Source organism: Berghia stephanieae, chromosome 6, assembly GCF_034508935.2.
Source record: "Berghia stephanieae isolate SIO BIC M18660-M18661 chromosome 6, UCSD_Bste_1.3, whole genome shotgun sequence".
In the NCBI taxonomy this organism is placed as follows: domain Eukaryota; kingdom Metazoa; phylum Mollusca; class Gastropoda; order Nudibranchia; family Aeolidiidae; genus Berghia; species Berghia stephanieae.
In genome coordinates this window covers 60,827,921-60,850,420 of record NC_088365.1, presented here as the reverse complement: position 1 = coordinate 60,850,420, position 22,500 = coordinate 60,827,921, and the positions used below count along the sequence as shown (strand labels likewise).

The 22,500-nt window shown below is 36.2% G+C and overlaps 1 protein-coding gene across 2 annotated transcripts in view; it reads right to left on the bottom strand.

Moving 5' to 3' along the window:
• Nucleotides 1–22,500, bottom strand: part of LOC144975406 (universal stress protein YxiE-like) — a 98,704-nt gene that overhangs the window by 12,052 nt on the left and 64,152 nt on the right. For both annotated transcript variants that reach the window (XM_078919437.1, XM_078919436.1), the window contains one exon: nucleotides 8,370–8,984. In XM_078919437.1, coding sequence (XP_078775563.1) covers nucleotides 8,370–8,475 — 106 coding nt within the window. In that variant the 5' untranslated portion in view covers nucleotides 8,476–8,984. The remainder of the gene's footprint in view (nucleotides 1–8,369; nucleotides 8,985–22,500) is intronic.

Sequence of the window (22,500 nt, the reverse complement as noted above, 5' to 3'; positions counted from 1 at the left end):
TTGTTATTGTTTTTGCCATCCGCGTTTGTGAGTTGTTCTCACTAAACTGTATTAACCAGACTATAAAAGTTCATGGTTACAAAGAGTTTGTGTGTTGGTCCGTTTTATTTCCGGATGGCAATGTTGTGAACTCCTTGGCCAAGCGCATTCTATCTATAGATAGTTCGAAGATGACGTCACTCGGGTCTTTGTTATTGTTTTTTTTTGCCATCCGCGTTTATGAGTAATGCTCACTGAACTGTATAAACCCGACTAAAAACGTTCATAGATACACACAGTTTTATGTGTTGGTCCGTTATACTTCCGGATGGCACTGTTATGAGCTTCTTAGACAAGCGCATACTATCTATAGGTGGTAAGGAGAGGGTTAAGACACCATCTATCATCTAGTACTAATACTAATCATTCACAACACAATCCGTCATTTAAAAAAAAAGAAAAGAAAAAGAAACATAAATCAAACAGAGCAATACGTGTAGAAAAAAAAAACAAACAAAACAAAACAAAACAAAAATAAATAATAGCGTCGAAGAAACTCAAAATAATTGTCTGCTCGCACTGATGAACTCGTTAACGCCGGTACTCTGGTTGGAAAAACGGTTATAATTTAAAAATTGGCCAAAAAACGTGTCCTTCAAATATCGATTGATTTGTGTGTGTGTGTGTGTGTGGGGGGGGGGGGTATGTCAGCGTGGCTCAGCGGTACGGTCTTTGCTTCGTACCCGAAAGGTACCGAGTTCAATCACCCGCCGCTACGCTGTGTGGCCTTGAGTATGTCACCTCGCCTTAGCTCAATTTGTGGCTCTGCACTACGGCTAACGCCTGGGTTATTGCAGTCTTCCCTTGGACTAGACCCAAGAGACAAATATCCCCTATGGGATGAATAAAGGGAAACTTATTTATTTGAATGATCCTCACAGTGTGAAAAACTCTCAAACCTGGGACCTCGTGAGTTCTTCCTGAAGTCCCAGATCTGATAGTTTTTTGTCCATGATGAGAGTGATTAAAAAAATGATCTTTTGTAGAGCACAATATCAACTAAATGTGCTCAAAGCGTTTTACAAAGGGTCCCTGACCAACAGCAACACGTAACATGTAGAACGAGATATAACGCCTGTTAGCCGATATGACAATCTTTGCCGAAAGACACAACGCTGTGGACGGCCAGGTACTCATTTTACACCTGAGTATGGTTAGAGAATGTGAGTATGTGAGTAAAGAGTCTTTTCCAAGGACTCAACTATGCGTCGAGCTCGGCTCGAACCCAGGACCTTCCTATCCGAAAGCGAGTGCCATACCCCAAGACCACATCACAGTCACATATATTTAAATAGATCGATATTTCAAGGACGAGAGTTTTCTGGCCAATTTATAAATGCGCGTCGTTCCGGAGTACGGACGTTAACTGGCTAATCAATGTGTACCGTATGCACAGTCTCGGCTGTCAGTCTATAAGATAAATTGAGAGAAATTGATATAAATCAAAGACCATGAACCTTAACGCCATAAAACATTCGTTTTTGTTTAGTATTTTACGCCAAGAAGAAGAAGAATTTGAAGAAGAAGAAGAAGAAGAAGAAGAAGAAGAAGAAGAAGAAGAAGAAGAAGAAGAAGAAGAAGAAGAAGAAGAAGAAGTACAAGTAGTAGTAGTAGTAGTAGTAGTAGTAGTAGTAGTAGCAGTAGTAGTAGTAGTAGTAGTAGTAGTAGTAGTAGTAGTAGGAGGAGGAGTAGTAGTAGTAGTAGTAGTAGTAGTAGTAGTAGTAGTAGTAGTAGTAGTAGTAGTAGTAGGAGTAGGATAAGTAGTAATAGTAGTAGTAGTAGTAGCAGTAGTAGTAGTAGTAGTAGTAGTAGTAGTAGTAGTAGTAGTAGTAGTAGTAGTAGTAGTAGTAGTGGTAGTAGTAGTAGTGGTAGTAGTAGTAGTAGTAGTAGTAGTAGTAGTAGTAGTAGTAGTAGTAGTAGTAGGAGTAGGATAAGTAGTAATAGTAGTAGTAGTAGTAGCAGTAGTAGTAGTAGTAGTAGTAGTAGTAGTAGTAGTAGAAGTAGTAGTAGTAGTAGTAGTAGTAGTAGTAGTAGTAGTAGGAGTAGTAGTAGTAGTAGTAGGAGGAGTATTGTAGAATTGATCTGAGGTCATTCATTATATCTATTCATTTCTTTTATGGTTGTGGGGCACTGTGATTTATTGGTATATGGGCGTGTTCTTGTAATGTGGATGAATCGTATTTTTGCCTGGTACCCATTTACATACTTAAATTGTGAATGATTGACGATTTACTGGTATATAGAAAGGTTGGTTCTTGTAATGTGGATGAAACTTATATTTTGCCTGGTACCCATTTATATACTTAAACTAATATTGAAGGTAACTATATTATTTTGTTTCCTGAAAAATGGTTTGCGTGTATTTATATATTATCATGGTGCCTGTCACAAGTGGAAAAAACGATATGGCATTTTCCAGCTGACACGCAATTGGATTCAATAGTCTGACATCACGTCGCCCGGCAACGGCGGCTATCTTGGTTCTAAACAAAGAAAATAATTACTTTTTAGTCTTCAAGCTGGCTAGAACCTTTCAGATGTCTTGTGATCAGAATGTAAAAGAGTCAAAACAAGATCATATTTATAATTGTTTTTCTCCTCTGGATACACGTTTATGCTCGTCGGATATATATTTCATAAGGGCGTCCGCCATTGTTCCGATAATTTAGAGCCAGTGTTACTAAGTTACCATGCGTCATTAGGAAGCAAGTGACGTTACGACTATTGAATCCTATTCCACCCCAGCTAACGCAAACTTCACATCTATCTATATGAGAAATCGCTCAAACTCCGCCAATATCGGACAATGAAAAATTAAGTGTGAACATCTGGCAGACACTCCCGAACACACTATCTCCAAAACAAATAATCATTTGGGAATGAGCAGGACAAACCCGCACTGACAACAAGACATTCTCTCGAACAAAAATATCTCCAAGAACGGACGTCTTTTTATCCTGATTCAGTTGTGTGATGTTCATTTATAAAGTTTGAGTGGATTATATTGAGTTCACTTTCTTAAATTTCTTTTGAATCTACAGTCTGTATCAATATCTTTTTCTGCATACTTTACGTCTCTATTCTTATGAGGTCGATATGCATGATATCATTATGACTTTGCTACATGTAGTGTGAACATACTTTTAATACCATGGTTCCGCTAGTTTATATATCATGAAACATTAATGTAGACTGTCTCAAACATTGTGGTAAATATTAAAATAATAATTCGCTCCATTGCTACATGTCGAGCACTTTTCGTACCATATTTGTATCAAACACGATTCAATATATATATATATATATATATATATATATATATATATATATATATATATATATATATATATATATATATATATTATCCCTATCCGATGGCACTCCAGTCCGGAAGACAGGCCAAAGAAGATTAACACGGAGAAATGTGACGGCCTGTTTATATTTACATCAAACCAGATTTCCATCCCTTCCTTATTTGGAAAGAGGAAGAGGTGTCCAACCGTACCATTGCACCAAACGGCAGCCCTACCACCTGAAGCAGAAAGACGGCCAGTTCTGCGAAGGACCTGAACTGCTACCAAGATAAGAATCACAACAATACAAAAAAAAATATGGTGGCTTTTCTTTTGTTAGTGCTCTATGATGAAAATATAGAACATTATAAACATGTAAACACCTACCATACTATTTAAAACAGAATAAATCTGACTTACTCTTATTGTCAAATATAAGTGGGACTGGGACTTCTTTATTCATTACTTATTGTATTGTGAAGGTTATATCCGTGGACAGCTATACGAGCCAATAATCATTTGCTGTTAAATAATTCCACGCAATACGTAACGGGGGGAATCATAGGATTTGCAGTCCTCTATATAATTTAATTCTAATTAATAGGACGATTCTGTGAGTGCAGGACCTGACAACCTATGTAAAACGCTCGTGCTGTGTGAAGAACTATTACATAAATGTTCGAAATTTTAAAATTTAATATCCACCTTAAATACCAAATTACAGTACCCACGTGGCCAAGTGTTATATATTTATTTATTCATTTATTTATATATTTATTCTCACCTCTTTCTGTTATATTCTCCAAACAACAAGAATAAATAAATAATTTGGGCCAAGAAACTGTCGAACACTCTACGTGATACCAGCTAACTCCCCTCAACCACAGAGATAGAGTATATAGATAGTATGCAGATGACGTCACTCAGGCCTTTGTTATTGTTTTTGCCATCCGCGTTTGTGAGTTGTTCTCACTAAACTGTATAGATAGTATGCAGATGACGTCACTCAGGCCTTTGTTATTGTTTTTGCCATCCGCGTTTGTGAGTTGTTCTCACTAAACTGTATTAACCAGACTATAAAAGTTCATGGTTACACAGAGTTTGTGTGTTGGTCCGTTCTACTTCCGGATGGCAATGTTGTGAACTCCTTGGCCAAGCGCATTCTATCTATTAACCAGACTATAAAAGTTCATGGTTACACAGAGTTTGTGTGTTGGTCCGTTATACTTCCGGATGGCAATGTTGGGAACTCCTTGGCCAAGCGCATTCTATCTATAGATATTATGCGCTTGGCTAAGAAGCTCATAACATTGCCATCCGGAAGTATAACGGACCAACACACAAAACTGTGTGTATCCATGAACGTTTATAGTCTGGTTAATACAGTTCAGTGAGCATTACTCATAAACGCGGATGGCAAAAAACAATAACAACGAACCGAGTGACGTCATCTTCGAACTATCTATAGTACATTTCCATATGCTCGAGGTCACGTTGCAAAGTGTGTTCAAAATGACACACATTGTGAAAAGTGTTCACATTTTGAGAAATATCCAACGTTACAATTGGTCATTTTGCTTAGCGTGACTCATGGGTATGTTTACAACTTTCATAAACAAAGCAGCGTGTTTTGATACATTGAGAAATGTCCAATCGTTGTACAGCAACAAATCATGTGATCGATGACTAGGTTGGACGAATCATGAATATAGATCGCTCCCATTGATCGGTGCAACAACATTCCAATCTCAGTCCCGGACGCTCCATCCTCAACGCCTTCAAGAGGCAATTTGACAGCCTCCATTTCAACCATAGATTTGATTTAGTTGAACCTCCCATCAAATCGAGAATACTGCAAAGAATAGACTGGTAGATAACCACACCTCTCGGACAATCGTCTTAGTAAACTGTGTCAGAGATTTGTAGACACAGCAAACTGCACAGGTTTTACTATTTATGGTAGGTGTTTAGGTAAAATACCCACTGTTCTATCACTTGATCAATAGAAGTAACATAGAAAACTATGTGGAAATTTACGTTCATAATCTGATCGAGAAATTCGTGTGATAACTATTCACCGATTTGGCGGTATAAAAAACAATAAAAATGATCAGAGAGAGGTCGATTTCATTCAGTTACTATTTATAAACAACCCACTATGTTTTTCTGAGCACGTGTGTCACAAATTCCGTGTTTTGATTGGTCAAAAATCTACCGGTTAATTATCCATACCCTAGATCAGCAAAAGTACTGGAAGTCAATTCGCTGTACAGACTATGTTAAATTATAAAGATCTGAACAAGTGTGTATGAAAGGTGCCAAACAAAGCAAGAAAGGAAAATAGAAGAAGAAAAAAACCATCCCCCAAAAAAAAATCAGTCTACCTCGACTGGGGATCGAACCCCAGACCTTCTGATTACCGGTCAAACGTGCTACCATTACACCACAGAGGATCCCGATAGTTGGAACAATTTTTGATACCTATAGATAGTTCGAAGATGACGTCACTCAGGTCTTTGTTATTGATTTTTGCCATCCGCGTTTATGAATAATGCTCACTGAATTGTATTTACCTGATTATAAACGTTCATGGATACACACAGTTTTGTGTGTTGGTCCGTTATACTTCCGGATGGCAATGTTATGAGCTTCTTAGCCAAGCGCATACTATCTATATTCTTCACAAGGGCACGCGTTTTACGCTGTGTGAACCCTGGCTTGCATCAAACAACACATACATTGAACACACGCTTGCATCAAACAACACATACATTGAACACGAGAGGACGAGGGCGAAGACATTTGAGTTGCTCCATTTTAATTTTTTTGAAAATAGTTTCTTTAATATATTAAATTATACTGTGTGGCCAATTTGGGCCAATTTGATATCACAATACGTTTCAGCAGTCGTAACGTCACTTCCCTCGTTATGACGCATGGTAACTTAGTAACACTGGCTCTAAACTATCGGAACAATGGCGGACGCCCTTATAAAATATTTTTCCGACGAGCATAAAAGCGTATCTAGAGGGAAAAAAAGTATATATCTGATCATGTTTTGACTTTTACACATTCTGATCACAAGACATATGAAAAGTTCTAACCAGCATGAAGAATAAAAAGTACCGATATTCTTTGTTTAGAACTACGATGGCCGCCGTTGCTGGGCGACGTGACGTCAGACTCTATTGAATCCACTTACTGTTCCCAATACCAACCCAATATGCATACCCGAAGAATTTTGGCCAAATTGCTTTTGCGCATGTAGACATCTGGCAACCATGCTACGTGTATGAAATATGCATTATCTACCCACGTAATTTACATGTGGTGTGCTATCTACAGATAAGCACACGTCTCTTTTGAACATTTTTTTATACAAGGCGGGTTCACAATAACCAATCGTGTCAAATCGGTATAATGTTCATATGAACGAACAAAGTGCTAAAATTTGAGTCCATAGAGAAAACTATTTTTTAAAACCGTTTTCTTCCATGTGGCTATATGGTCTTATGGTATGGCTCTCGCCTTCAGACCAAAGTGTCCAGGGATCGGGCCCCGCTCTGAAAGCAACTTAGTTGCCTCCTTGGAAAAGACTCTTTACTAACATAATATAAATTTCCCTTTTGCATGAGGAGATTCGTGCAATGATATTCGTTACTACCAAAATCCCATTTACAAAATTACGTCTTAGTGAAAAGTTTAATGTGAGAAAAGTGCCTTGACCAAGGAAACAATGCCGGGGATGATGTTTTGCTTTTGTTATCACCGCCTTTTCCAGGTCAAAGAAAATGCTCAAAATCGCTTGCTTTTACTTCAATTAATTTTTTAATACAGATCGATATAGGCTGTAAACTGAGTGCATTCGTTTTCCTCTCCTGTTCGTGAATAATTAGTGTGTCATCGCCACTATACATTTCTGTAATTTACTCACAACAAACACATGAAACATACCAGCAAACAAAACTACGTGGAACCTAAAACGTTTATATTACAGTTCAAACATTGATTAAGTGAGAACTGATCGTCCAAAGGTGTTCTAAAAACAATAACAAAGAAACGCCGTGTCTTGTTTCACTTTGTTGGTAGGAAATTGAAAGAAATTTAAATTCCGAGATAAAACGCCTGTTTGGCAATATTACACTATTTTTCCGACAGTGACAACGCTGTTAACGACCGGGTACTCGTTTTACAACTGAGTACGGAGAGAGAATGTGAGAAAAGAACCTTTTTTCATGGACTCAACTATGTGCCGAGCGAGGCTCGAACCTAGGACCTTCCGATCAGAAAGCGAGTGTCATACCACAAGACCACATAGTCGCCCGATATACACCACAATTCTGATTACAAATTAAAACACAAGTTGTTTTGTAGTTTTTTGGGGGTTTTTTTTTGCGGGGGGGGGGGGGGTATTTTTTTTTATCCTTGAGAAACGATATCTTATTTCTTATACGAAACTAATATACACTTATTTTACACCACTTCTACCACTATAAAATGATACTCATTTGAGGCGAATGGTCCCATATTATGCTGACTGACCGCCTAACTCCCTTTTATCCAGGTGAAGACGGGTATAGATAGAATGAAGTTGACGTCACTCGGGTCTTTGTTATGGTTTATTTTCCATTCACGTTTATGAGTAATTCTCACTAAACTGTATTAACCAGACCATAAAAGTTCATGGTTACACAGAGTTTTGTATGTTGGTCCGTTATACTTCCGGATGGCAATGTTGTGAGATTCTTATCCAGGCGCATTCTATCTATACGAAACTAATTTACACAACATTATTTGAGCGCTTAGAGTCTGGTGTCTCGGAGTTATAGCGCTATATAAGCTTTCAGTATTATTTTACAACATTTTAACCACTATAAAAGGATACTCATTTGAGGCGAATGGGCACATATTATGCTGATTGACCGCCTAACTCCCCTTTATCCAGGTGAATACGGGTAAACTGCACTTTGGGCTAATCAAAAAAAAAAAAAAAAAAAAAAGAAAGAAAGAAAGATCTAGATAGCAGGAAATACTTACAATTGAAAGCAAATTCCGAAGGCTCCGTATCGTTGACGGCCAGAAGTACAATGGCCCGAAACGTGGACATATCCGTTCTGCCGTTGATGGCCATCCTCACTGACATTAGATTTTAAAGATATTAACTCTATTTATCCAGGTGAATACGGGTATACTACTGCACTTTGGGTTACTCCAAAAATTAAAAAAATTCTTAATCGATATTTCGTTATAGCTATGATTTACTGAACTAGATTAATTGTACACCAAATTCCAATACAGCTTTATAAAAGTTAATAATTTTGTTATTCTACATAAATTTTGAATAGTTGGTTTTTGAGGAATGACGCTCGCCCACTTTAAGGTCATATAAGCGTTGGTAAACTAAATTAACTGATTAAATTGATGATAATTTCTGTAATCTCCAGCGATGAAGTTAGCGAGTATATAAACTAAATTAACGGAGTTAAATTGAAGATAAATTCAGTAATCTCCAGCGATGAAGTTTGAGTCAAATAGTGAATGAAATAAATCGAGATGTCACGTGTTTAGCCGTCTCCTGATTTGTTTGGTGACATTATGGAAATGTGTTGCTGGTAATAAATTGCTGAATGATCACTGTCTTGTGAAGCTCTCCTGTAATAGAGTATAAAAAATAAAAATAAGTCATACTTTATTATGCTGTACATATTATGTGACCCATCGTCTAGAGACGGTATTATGTCAGGATGACCCAAATGCTAGAAAGTCAAATGAAAGCCAACCCGATCAAACATTAAATTAAATAGTCAATGGTAGCATTTTTAGGAGGGAGTAGGGGGGGGGGGTGCCCCGTAAGCTCAGTTGGTAGAGCACTCGCTTCACAAGCAAAAGGATCAAAATCCATCCCGAGTACAGTCGAGATTACAGGGTCCCCCCCCCCCACCCCTCATCCCCCCAACCGCCCACCCAGCAGTGATTAGGTAGCTGAGTCTGTTAGATTTGGTGGAAAGTACTTTGCAATAGACTAGAGTCCCATCTAAAGGATAGCATGCAATTGCTATTATCCGTTTCACGCTATAGAAACCGGGATAGACTCCGGCTCCATGGGCCAAAGCCAAATGGCTCTGAAGGACTACTTTTAAAAAAAAGGTTATTAGCGTTCTAAAAATATTTATTTGAGCTTTATATAGCGCAATATCCACTAAATGTACTCAAAGCGCTTTACAAGGGGTCCCTGCTGGTCAACAGCAACATTTAACATATAAGACGGGACATGACGCCTATAAGGTGATATTACAATTTTTCGGACAAAGACAACGCTGTAATCATTCTCCTCAATAAAACACTTGCAATCCGTCATAACCATTATGCCCGTGGAGCTGGCGTTTGTCCTGGTTTCTATAGCGTGAAAATAAGAATAAAAATAAAATTCAATGTATTCATCCCATAGGGGTAATTTGTCTCCAGGGTCTAAGGGGAGACTGGAATAACCCACGCGTCAGCCGCGGTGCAGCGCTGCAAACTAAGCTAGGGCGAGGTGACTTGCTCAAGATCCTCATGGAACGTTATTTTCGACCTTCGAACATCCTTTCTGGCGTAAAACCAATCGTACGCATAAGAGCGCTGCCATTATAAGAAGAAGACAAAATGTGAGGCTGGCTGAGAAAACCCGGGAAGAGATGCAAACTTTCGATTCGAGATATGAGCCAAAATCGAATATAAAGTGTTTCCCACAGCAACATTTTTTTTTCAGAAATACATTCATAACTTGGGTTCTGATTAACAAAGAAAGAAAATTAAAAGTGGTTAAATAATCAGAAAGATGCGGTCTATCTACATCACTACATACAAAACACAATTTATGAAATTTGCGCATCTTTCCGGGTTTTCTCAGCCAGCCACACAATAGGGCCTGCTCCATTGTTTGACACATGAACCATCTTGACTTAAAGAGAACTTAACGATCTTCAATAGTAATAATGGTGCACATAAAAAGACCACCGGTTGAGCATGATATAAATCTGTAGTCAATTCACAATCAATGCCGGTAATTCTACCCTGTAATTCGATTCAATAGTCTGATGTCACGTCCACCCAGCAACCAGCAGCTTGGTTCTAAACAAAGAAAATCGGTAGGTACTTTTTATTCTTCATGCTGGCTAGAACTTTTTTACATGTCATGTGATCAGAATGTATAAAAGTCAAAACATGACATGATCGGATTTATAATGTTTTTCTCTTCTGGATACACTTTTATGCTCGTCGGAGGAGAATTTCGTAAGGGCGTTCGCTATTGTTCCGATAGTTTAGAACCAGTTACAAAGTTGATATGCGTTATTACGAGGGAAGTGACGTCACGAGTGTTGAACCCTATTCACAATGAACATCGTTAATTCTACCCCTTAGTTTCGTCTGATCTGCCATTTCTCCATGTCACTCTAAGATTTACACAGAAATTACCACGGAATGGAAATTACCACGGAATGGAAATTACAACGCAATGGAAATTACAACGCAATGGATTTTCCCATAACTTTACGGCCGTAATCTGAATAAACACGTTTTTTGTTTGTTTTTTTATTTTGGTCATAAAACTCGTCTTCAAATTTTTTAAAAATGCCCTTCCGCCTTGACCACGCCATCATAACATACGGTCACCAAGGTGCTCAGTGCGGCTATGTGGTCTAGTGGTATGACACTCGCTATCGGATCAGAAGGTCCTGGGTTCGAGCCTTGCTCGGCGCATAGTTTAGTCCTTAGAAAAGGGTCTTCACTCACATTCTCTCACCGTACTCAGGTGTAAAATGAGTACCTGGATGTTAACAGCGTTGTCTCTGGCGGAAAATAAATTGAAATATCGCCTAGCAAGCGTCAGGTCTTGTTCTACATGTTACGTGTTGCTGTTAGTCAGGGACATCTCGTAAAGCGCTTTGAGCACGTTTAGTGAATATTGCGCTATATGAACATTCAATTGTTTTTGGGATGGGGGGGGGGGGGTTCTTTTTTAATTTTGTAGGGGTTTTTTCTTGTTGTGTTTGTTTTTGTTTTTTTTTTTGTTTTTTTTTTAGGGAGGGGGGGGGTTGCGTTATTTTTTTTATTTTTTTTTTTAATTTTTGTGTATCAAATCTTACGAACACGATCTTTTGTCACAACTTCATATTTCTCCCTTTCATTGTTCACGTGATCAATATGGAAATTTATTGGTGTGAAGAATAGAAATATCGATGCAAGATTCTTTGATTACATCTTGGTTATTTTATGGCTGGGCATTAGCACGACATTAGCAAGCGTGACTAGATCTTCTAAAGAGCGAAGCAGCATTCAATGAGCATGGTCAGCGCAAAAGACGCATTTTTTATTTCCGACGCCGTCTTTGTGTCTTTGGAATTGAGCCAGTTAATTGCAGTACTGTGGAAAAAATCATATTTAGAAATTTGGCCAGAAAGCTCATTCTTCAAATATCCATCGATTTAAATTACCCTCATCTTCTAGAAAAAAAAGAAGTCTCAAACCTGGGACTTCGCGAAGATTTCTCTAAGTCCCAGGTTTGAGAGTTTTTGCCAAGATGGTGGTCTATTTAATCGATTGATATTTGAAGGATGAGTATTCTGGCCATATTTTTAAAGACGAGTTTTTCCACAGTACGGCACTAACGTTAAAAAAACGCGGGATTTTATATAGCGCAATGAGCACCTAATGAGTTAAAAGCGTTTTACAAGGGATCACATGCCAATATGTAGTACAGGACAGGCTTTACACCATCTTGATGACAGAGACATGGTCGTCTTACCAATTAGGTACTCATCTTACATCTGAGTATATGAGTTAAGAGACTTTTTGAAGGACTTAAACTTGGTGTCATACCACTGATAAATTACCTTGATTCATCTCATAGGAAAAATTTGTCTCTATTCCAAGAGAAGACTGGAATAACCCAGATGGCAGCCGTAGTGCAGCGCCGCTAATTGAATCGGGGCCAGCTAAACTTGCTCAAGGACACAAAGCGCAGCGCGGGTATTCAAACTCGGTACCATTTGAGTACGAAGCAAAGACCGTACCACTGAGCCACGCTGCTCTCCTCAAAGTCAAAGTCACCCAATCTACATGACCTCAGATGTGAATGAGTCTCACAATAGGCAACAAAGGATATATTGGCTATGTGGTTTTGTGGTATGACACTCGCCTTCGAACTGGAAGATCCTGAGTTCGGATCTCCTTCTGAGTGATTTATCGGTGTCTGCTTGGAAAAGGCTCTTTACTCACATTCTCTCATCGTACTCTGGTGTAAAATGAGCAAAATAAAGATCTGCACAAGTGTGTATGAAAGGTACCAGACAAAGCATTAAAAAAAAAATAGAAGAAAAAAAAAAACCATCCTAAAAAATCAGACTGGGGATCGAACCTCAGACCTTCTGATTACCGGTCAGACGTGCTTCCATTACACCACAGAGGCTCCCGAAGGCTGGGACAATTTTAATATTCTTCACAAGGGTACGCGTTTTACGCTGTGAACCCTCGCTTGCATCAAACAACACATACACATTGAACTGAGCGCACATGAATAGAATGAGTACATAACCGTTAACAGCATTATCTCTGTCGAAAACGTTTTAACGTAACATGCGAAACGAAACGTGACGATTGTTTGGCGATGTTATTCCTCTCTCTCTCTCTCTCTCTCTCTCTCTCTCTCTCTCTCTCTCTCTCTCTCTCTCTCTCTCTCTCTCTCTCTCTCTCTCTCTCTCTCTCTCTCTCTCTCTCTCTCTCTCTCTCTCTCTCTCTCTGTGTGTGTGTCTCTCTCTCTCTGTCTCTCTCTCTCTCTTTCTCTCTCTATCTCTCTCTCTCTCTCTCTTTATTTCTTTCTTGCTCTCTATATAAATCTATATATCTATCTCCCTCTCTTTCTCTTTCTCTCTCTCTCTCTCTCTCTCTCTCTCACACACACACACACAAACACACAAACACACACAAACCATCCAACTATCTACCAATATAACATACGTTTAAAAAATGAAATAAATTTTATATATAAATATATCATATTATTCAATATTCTTTAACTTTATTCATTTCTGTTTGCATCTAATATTCCACTCTGAGCTTTTTATAGCTCTATCTACTGTGGTCACGAAATTGGCAGCGAATTGATATCCAGCTATTAACTTGTGGCTACCATTTTATGGACTGACTCAAGGGACTTGAGCGAGACTGCATCAATACTAACACTGTTGTAAAGTAGAGATTGTTTCAAATAGACATTGTTTCAAATGATGGATTGTTTCAAATAGACATTGTTTCAAATGATGGATTGTTTCAAATAGACATTGTTTCAAATGATGGATTGTTTCAAATAGACATTGTTTCAAATAGAGATTATTTCAAATGATGGATTTTTTCAGATAGAGATTGTTTGAAATAGAGATTGTTTCAAATGATGGATTGTTTCAAATAGAGATTGTTTCAAAAGATGGATTGTTTCAAATAGAGATTGTTTCAAATAGAGATTGTTTCAAATAGAGATTGTTTCAAATAGAGATTGTTTCAAAAGATGGATTGTTTCAAATAGAGATTGTTTCAAATAGAGATTGTTTCAAAAGATGGATTGTTTCAAATAGAGATTGTTTCAAATAGAGATTGTTTCAAATGGAGATTGTTTCAAATAGAGATTGTTTCAAATGATGGATTGTTTCAAATAGAGATTGTTTCAAAAGATGGATTGTTTCAAATAGAGATTGTTTCAAATAGAGTTTGTTTCAAATAGAGATTGTTTCAAATGATGGATTGTTTCAAATAGAGATTGTTTCAAATAGAGTTTGTTTCAAATAGAGATTGTTTCAAATGATGGATTGTTTCAAATAGAGATTGTTTCAAATAGAGATTGTTTCAAATAGAGATTGTTTCAAATGATGGATTGTTTCAAATAGAGATTGTTTCAAATGATGGATTGTTTCAAATAGAGATTGTTTCAAAAGATGGATTGTTTCAAATAGAGATTGTTTCAAATAGAGATTGTTTCAAATAGAGATTGTTTCAAATGATGGATTGTTTCAAATAGAGCTTGTTTCAAATGATGGATTGTTTCAAATAGAGAATGTTTCAAATGATGGATTGTTTCAAATAGAGATTGTTTCAAATAGAGATTGTTTCAAATAGAGCTTGTTTCAAATAGAGATTGTTTCAAATAATGGATTTTTAAATATTTTTTAAGAGACGACAGAAGAAAAAAAGAACTAGAGCTCGAGCTTTTATATAGCGCAATATTCACTAAACATGCTCAAAGCGTTTTACAAAGGGTCCCTGACCAACAGCAACACGTAACATGTAGAACGAGGCTTGACACCTGTTAGGCGATATTATTTTTTTTTTTCGACAAAGACAACGCTGTGAACGTCCAGGTACTCATTTTACACCTGAGTACGGTGAGAGAATGTAAGTAAAGAGCCTTTTGCAAGGACTCAGCTATACGCCGAGCGAGGCTCGAACCCGATCCGAAAGCGAGTGTCATACCACAAGACCACATAGCCTCACAAAATCAAATTGATCGATATTTAATTTGATGGGCGAGTTTTCTAACTGGCCAAATTTTTTAACATAATATTATTATTATTATTATTATTATTATTATTATTATTATTATTATTATTATTATTATTATTATATATTATTATTATTATTATTATTATTATTATTATTGTTATTATTATTATTATTATTATTATTATTATTATTATTATTATTATTATTATTATTATTATTATTATTATTATTATTATTATTATTATTATATTATTATTATTACTATTATTATTATTATTATTATTATTATTATTATTATTATTATTATTATTATTATTATTATTATTATTATTATTATTATTATTATTATTATTATTATTATTTGTTATTATTATTATTATGTCTTTCCTAGACTACGGCCATGAACGGGTTAATCCCCTGAGATTATAATGAATCGGTCAATCAAAGACAAACCACTTGATAGATAGATACCTGAAAGTTGGCAAAGCCAGGCGGACTAATAAATAAACTATGGACCAAATCATTGACTTTTCCAATTGTGACCCCTCGTCTCAAAACGGTATTATGTCGGAATGCTTAAGATGCTGAAAAATGAATTTATTGCCAGAAATATTCGACTTGCAAAGAGTTTGTATGCTTTATTGAAGAGAATGAATATCGTATCTTAGAATGCTTAATAACAAATAATTCAAATGTTTGACCAGTTTAGATTTAATTTGTTTTTTTTTTTAGAATCTGGTACATCCCGACATAATACCGTTTTGAGATGATGGGTCACAATTCGTTCAGGCATCGGTGCCAGTCTTCTTGATTTTTTGGCGAGGTATGATTTGTCAATAATTAACTATCGTTCTTTGGTTAAAAAAAAACCAAACTCCAATCTAAAAATTTGGCCAGAAAACTCGTCTTTCAACTATCTATCGATCGATCGATTTAAATGATTTCTCGACGTCCCAGGTTTGATTTTTTTGCCCAGAATAAGAGTCTGTTAAATTGATCGATATTTAATTTGACTTACGGACGTGTTTTCTGGCCAAATATTTGGATAGGAGTTTGTTTTTTTTCCAAAGTACGACGCTTGAATTTTTTTTTTTTTTTTTTTTTTTTTGGCGAGGTAATATTTGTCATTAAATAGCCAGCTAACGTTGGTGCGACTATGCGGTCTAGTGGTATGACACTCGCTTTCGGATCGGAAGATCCTGGGTTCGAAGCTCGCTCGGCGCATAGTTGAGTCTTAGGAAAAAGCTCTTTACTCACATTGTTTCTCACCGTACCCAGGTGTAAAATGAGTACCTGGCCGTTAACAGCGTTATCTATATCGGGGAAAAAATGTAATATCGAGGAACGGGCGTCATGTCTCGTTCTACATGTTACGTATTGCTGTTGGTCAGGGATCCCTTGTAAAGCGCTTTGAGCACGTTTAGTGGATATTGCTATATATAAAAAAGCCGAAGCTCAAGATCTAACTATTGCCATATGGATTGAGTAATGTCAACTTCTTTCTTGCTATCGACGCTATGCGTTTAGCTAAAATAAACTCGCAACACCCGCCAGCCGGATATAACGTATAAACACACACAAAACAATGTGTAACCTCGAACATGTACAGTCGGATTGATAGAATTGGATTCAGTAGTCTGATGTCATGCCGCCAGGCAACGGCGGCCATCTTGGTTATAAACAAAGAAAATCATTACTTTTTGTTCTTCATGCTGGCTAGAACTTTTCATTCCCTTTTCATATGCCTTTTGATCAGAATGTGTAAAAGTCAAAACATGATCATATTTATGTGTTTTTTTCCTCTGGAAGCGTTTTTATGCTAGCCGGAGAAATATTTCATACGGGCGTGCGCGATTGTTCCGATAGTTTAGAGCCAGTGTTACTAAGTTACCATGCGTCATTAGGAAGGAAGTGACGTTACGACTATTGAATCCTATTGAGCGGGAACTAATCATTAAAATTGCTGTCTAAACACAATAAGAAAGAGCTGAGTGACGCCATTTTCATTCCGTCTATAGATAGTATGCAGATGACGTCACTCAGGCCTTTGTTATTGTTTTTGCCATCCGCGTTTGTGAGTCGTTCTCACTAAAATGTATTAACCAGACTATAAAAGTTCATGGTTGCACAGAGTTTGTGTGTTGGTCCGTTATACTTCCGGTTGGCAATGTTGTGAACTCCTTGGCCAAGCGCGTTCTATCTATACGCTTGGCTAAGATGCTCATAACATTGCCATCCGGAAGTATAACGGACCAACACACAAAACTGTGTGTATCCATGAACGTTTATAGTCGGGTTAATACAGTTCAGTGAGCATTACTCATAAACGCGGATGGCAAAAAAACAATAACAAAGACCTGAGTGACGTCATCTACGAACTATCATAGATAGTATGCAGATGACGTCACTCAGGCCTTTGTTATTGTTTTTGCCATCCGCGTTTGTGAGTTGTTCTCACTAAACTGTATTAACCAGACTATAAAAGTTCATGTTTACACAGAGTTTGTGTGTTGGTCCGTTCTACTTCCGGATGGCAATGTTGTGAACTCCTTGGCCAAGCGCATTCTATCTATTGACGCTATGCGTTTAGCTAAAAATAAACTCGCAACACCCGCCAGCCGGATATAACGTACCAACGCACATAGCAATGGGTAATGTCGAACATGTACAGTCAGATTGATAGAATTTCTCGAGAACTAATGGCTGTCTAAAGACAATAAGAAAGAGCTGAGTGACGCCATTTTCGTTCCGTCTATAGGTAGAACGAAGATGGCGTCACTCGGGTCCTTGTTATTGTTTTTTGCCATCCACATTCGTGAGTACGTCTCGCTAAATGGTATTAACCAGACTGGTTACACACAGTTTTGTGTGTTGGTAAGTTATACTTCCGGATGGCAACAATGTTTTGAGTTTCTTAGCCAAGCGCATACTATTTATAGATAATTTTAGTCTTGATTTCAGCTCACATCTTTTCGTGAGTAAATCACAGACAAATGAAGAGTATCAATTTGTTGACATGAAAAATACGTCTAGTTAGATATCTCTTACCTTACCAGATGTAAGAATGTAGTGACATTCTTTACAAAGAAAGAAAGAAAATTCTTGCTCCCGTCAAGGTAACTTTCATAGCAAAGCCTATACACTTAACTAAGCATGTGTGGCAAAGTAGGTTACTTTGGTGTCGATTCGGTGTTATGTCGGAATCAACGTGTACATATAATCAGGTCTGACATCCAAACGTAATTATGGGCCTAGTTTAACATTGTTGTAATGGACAATATTTTGCCTCATTTTTTTAATTTTTTTTGAGATTTCCACTACAACAGCCCATAGACAATTGGGTTATCAGACCTGCAAATAAATGCACGTCGGTCGGAATGAAACATAATAGACAAAATATTGAGTTTAAATAAAAATAGTGAAAATTAAGAAAGTTTGGGGGTTTTTTTTCGATATTTAAAGGACAAACCTTTAATCTCATAAAAAAAAAGGTACCAGTTTATTTTGTACCAAATCTTAAAACTCGATTTAAAACATTTCACAGTTCGTCCATTCCGACTTAATAATACCTTTCTGATAAGATTGTTAGTTTATCATATATATATATATATATATATATATATATATATTATATATATATATATATATATAGAGAGAGAGAGAGAGAGAGAGAGAGAGAGAGAGAGAGAGAGAGCACAGTATTAACTTGCCAAAAACACTTAAACATAAAACTGAAAAGAAGTAACGGTTATAATTTTTTATCTTTCATAATTTAGAGTTTTCCGGTCCAAAATTTGAAAGGGCGTTTTGTCAGTGTGCGGCTGAGAAAGACTTCTGATTGGCCTTTGAAATAAAAAGGAGTAGCTCAAAATTATGACACCAGTTTTAGTGTAAACAATTCCGACATACCACTGTATACCATGCTGTATCAAAGCGAACAAATAACAAACATATTTCACCAGACAACTGCCGTTCCTGTCCCGATATAATCTCAGTTGGTAGAGCACTCGCTTCACATGCAAAAGGACCGAGATCGATCCCGGGTGCAGTCGGGATTATTTTTCTGCCTCCCCCCCCCTACCCCTCCTGTCCACCCAGCAGTTATTGGGTAGCTGGGTCTTTTAGATCTGGCGATGGCGGATAGTACTTTGCGATAGACTAGCGTCCTATCCAAAGGAGATCAGTAATTGCAGTTGTCCGTTTCACCTATAGAAAACGGGATAAACTCCGGCTCCATGGACTTTTTGGTTCTGAAGGACGGTTACTTTTTTAACGGCCGTTCTCTAGAAAAAGATGTGTTTAAAAGTTTGGCTGGAAAACTCGTCCTTCAAATATCCATCGATTTAAAAGAACCTCATCTAGGAAAAAAAATTCTCAAAAAACCTGGGACTTGAATGAAGATTTCGCGAAGTCCTAGATTGGAGAATTTTTTTTTTTTGTTTTGTTTTTTTTTTTTAAACCAAGATGAGGGTATATCTAATTTAAATCGATCGGTAGTTCAGGGACGAGTTTTCTGGCCAAAATTTTGAATACATGATTTTCCACAGTACTACGCAGGCAGTTTACTGGTTCAAAAACAGAAGAACCAAATACTGATCTTGGCAGGTATGAAGAGAATGTGCGGCTATGTGGTCTAGTGGTATGACACTCGATTTCGGATCGGAAGGTCCTGGGTTCGAGCCTCACTCTCGGCGCATAGTTGAGTCCTTGGAAAAGGCGCTTTACTCACATTCTCTCACCGTACTCAGGTGTAAAATGAGTACCTAGCCGTTAACAGCTTTGTCTCTGTCCGAAAAAATGTCATATCGCCTAACAGGCTCAATTATGCGTCGAGCGAGGCTCGAACCCAGGACCTTCCGGTCCGAAAGCAAGTGTCATACCACTAGACCACATAGCCGCACTGTATATCTAAAATTTGATCCAGAGAGGTCATTATAATGTGTGTGCAAGATGACGGAGTGAATAAGGCATAGCATTTACACCCGGTGGGGGCCCGGGTTCGTGTCCCGCGGCCGGTATCTCGTTTTTCACTTGAGCGAGAGACTTAGCTTCAATTGCTCATTTTGCAACGCTACACTGCGGCAAACTGCGATAATCATATGTTGTTGTTTTTTTTTAACACGAACCTTTAAAATTTCCCTTGTGGATGAATTATAAATGGAAATCAATTTATTATTATTATTATATTATTATTATTATTATTATTATTATTATTATTATTATTATTATTATTATATTATTATTATTATTATTATTATTATTATTATTATATTATTATTTATTATTATATATTATTATTATTATTATTATTATTATTATTATTATTATTATTATTATTATTATTATTATTATTATTATTATTATTATTATTATTATTATTATTATTATTATTATTATTATTATTATTATTATTATTATTATTATTATTATATATTATTATTATTATTATTATTATTATTATTATTATTATTATATCATCATATTATTATTATTATTATTATTATATTATATATTATTATTATTATTATTATTATTTATTATTATATATTATTATTATTATTATTATTATTATTATTATTATTATTATTATTATTATATATATTTATTATTATTATTATTATTATTATTATTATTATTATATTATTATTATTATTATTATTATTATATATTATTATATTATATAAATTTGATTATGCGGTCCTCGACAGTTTATTAATAAAGAATGATTTATGGTCAATATATTTCCTCTATAGTGCCGTAATAGGACAAAACGCTGTTTTAAGCGCCCTGAGCACCTTTATAAATGCTTCATTATTATTTTTATTATTATTGTTATTATTATTTTATTTTATTATTATTATATTATTATTATTATTATTATTATTATTATTATTATATTATTATTCATTATTATTATTATTAAGTTTGGCCACACTGTTCTCTTCTACTTCAATTATCGATAAATTAAAACCACCCTCAACCATATAAGCTTTTTGCTCCCACGTTGATAAATTTCTCAAACCTGAAACTTCATGAAATTTTATGTTGGACAAGTCATCGGTGATTTAAATATTATAACAATATTCAAATTAAAAGATTTTCTGGCCAAAACGAAAAAAATATATATGTTTTTTGGGTTTTTTTTAATATCGGGAATGGCATTATATCTTGCATGGTGTGGCATAATGATAAGATTTATTTTCCGTGAGATGCCAAACATCTTTTATCAATCAGATTTTTTTATTTCTTTTGTATTTGGGATGAATCTATCGACCGTTTAAATAGAATGTCTGATAAACGCAATTTAAAGCAATCGTTTAACCATCTAACTGGAGTATTCTGAAAAAAATGCGTATTTACAAATTTGGCCAGAAGATTTATCCTTCAAATATCGATCGATTTAAATGACCTTCATCTTTGAAATAAAAAATCTCAAACCTGGGACCTCGCGAGGTCTTCCTTAAGCCTTAGGTTTGAGCGTCTTTTACCACTATGAGGTTCATTTAAATCGATTGATTTTTGAAGGACGAGTTTTCTGGTCAAAATTTTCAATACGTGTTGTTTTTTTTCCAGGGTTCATCACGTTACTGGTTAAACTTCGTGAACGGAATAAATTACCTATAGAGCGATCTATCAGTATAAATTGTGGAATGTGGTACCAGAGAATGTGGAGACGTGTGTTTAGTGGTCCCAGACAATGTGGAGGGGTGTGTTTAGTGGTACTAGGGAAAGTGGATACGTGTATTTAGTGGTATCAGAGAAAATGGGTGTACGTGTTTGAGTCTAACGTTGTGTAAATCTGTAAATAGAGTAAGGGGAATATTAAGTAGCCGCCGTTAAGTGATCTATACTGATATATTAGGTTACAATGGTGGAGATGATGATGGTGGTGGTGGTAATGCTGTTGATGTTGTTGTTGTTGTTATTGTTATTGATGGTGATTGGAGTGGCGGCGGTGATGTTGTTGTCGTTCCTGATGGTCGTGGTGGTGATGGTGGTGATAATGATGATAATCATGATGATGATGATGATAATGATGATGATGGTGATGATAATGATGATGATGATGATAATGATGATGATGATGATGATGATGATGATGATGATAATGATGATGATGATGATAATGATGATGATGATGATGATGATGATGATGATGATGATGATGATGATGATGATGATATGATGATGATGATGATGATGATGATGATGATGATGATGATGATGATGATGATGATGATGAATGATGATGATGATGATGATGATGATGAGTGATGATGATGATGATGATGATGATGATGATGATGATGATGTGATGATGATGATGATGATGATGATGATGATGATGATGATAATGATGATGATGATGATGATGATGAATGATGATGATGATAGATGATGATGGATGATGATGATGATGATGATGATGATGATGATGATGATGATGATGATGATGATGATGATGATGATGATGATGATGACAGAGGTGATTGGTGGTATTGTTGGCAGCTGTGCTGATGCTTATGACGTAGATGATGTTGTTTATTGTCAGTCACGTCAAATATATCGAGTTCCATTCTATCTGGCAATAGGAAGCAGCGCCATCAGTTAATGACAAGAATTGATATCTCAA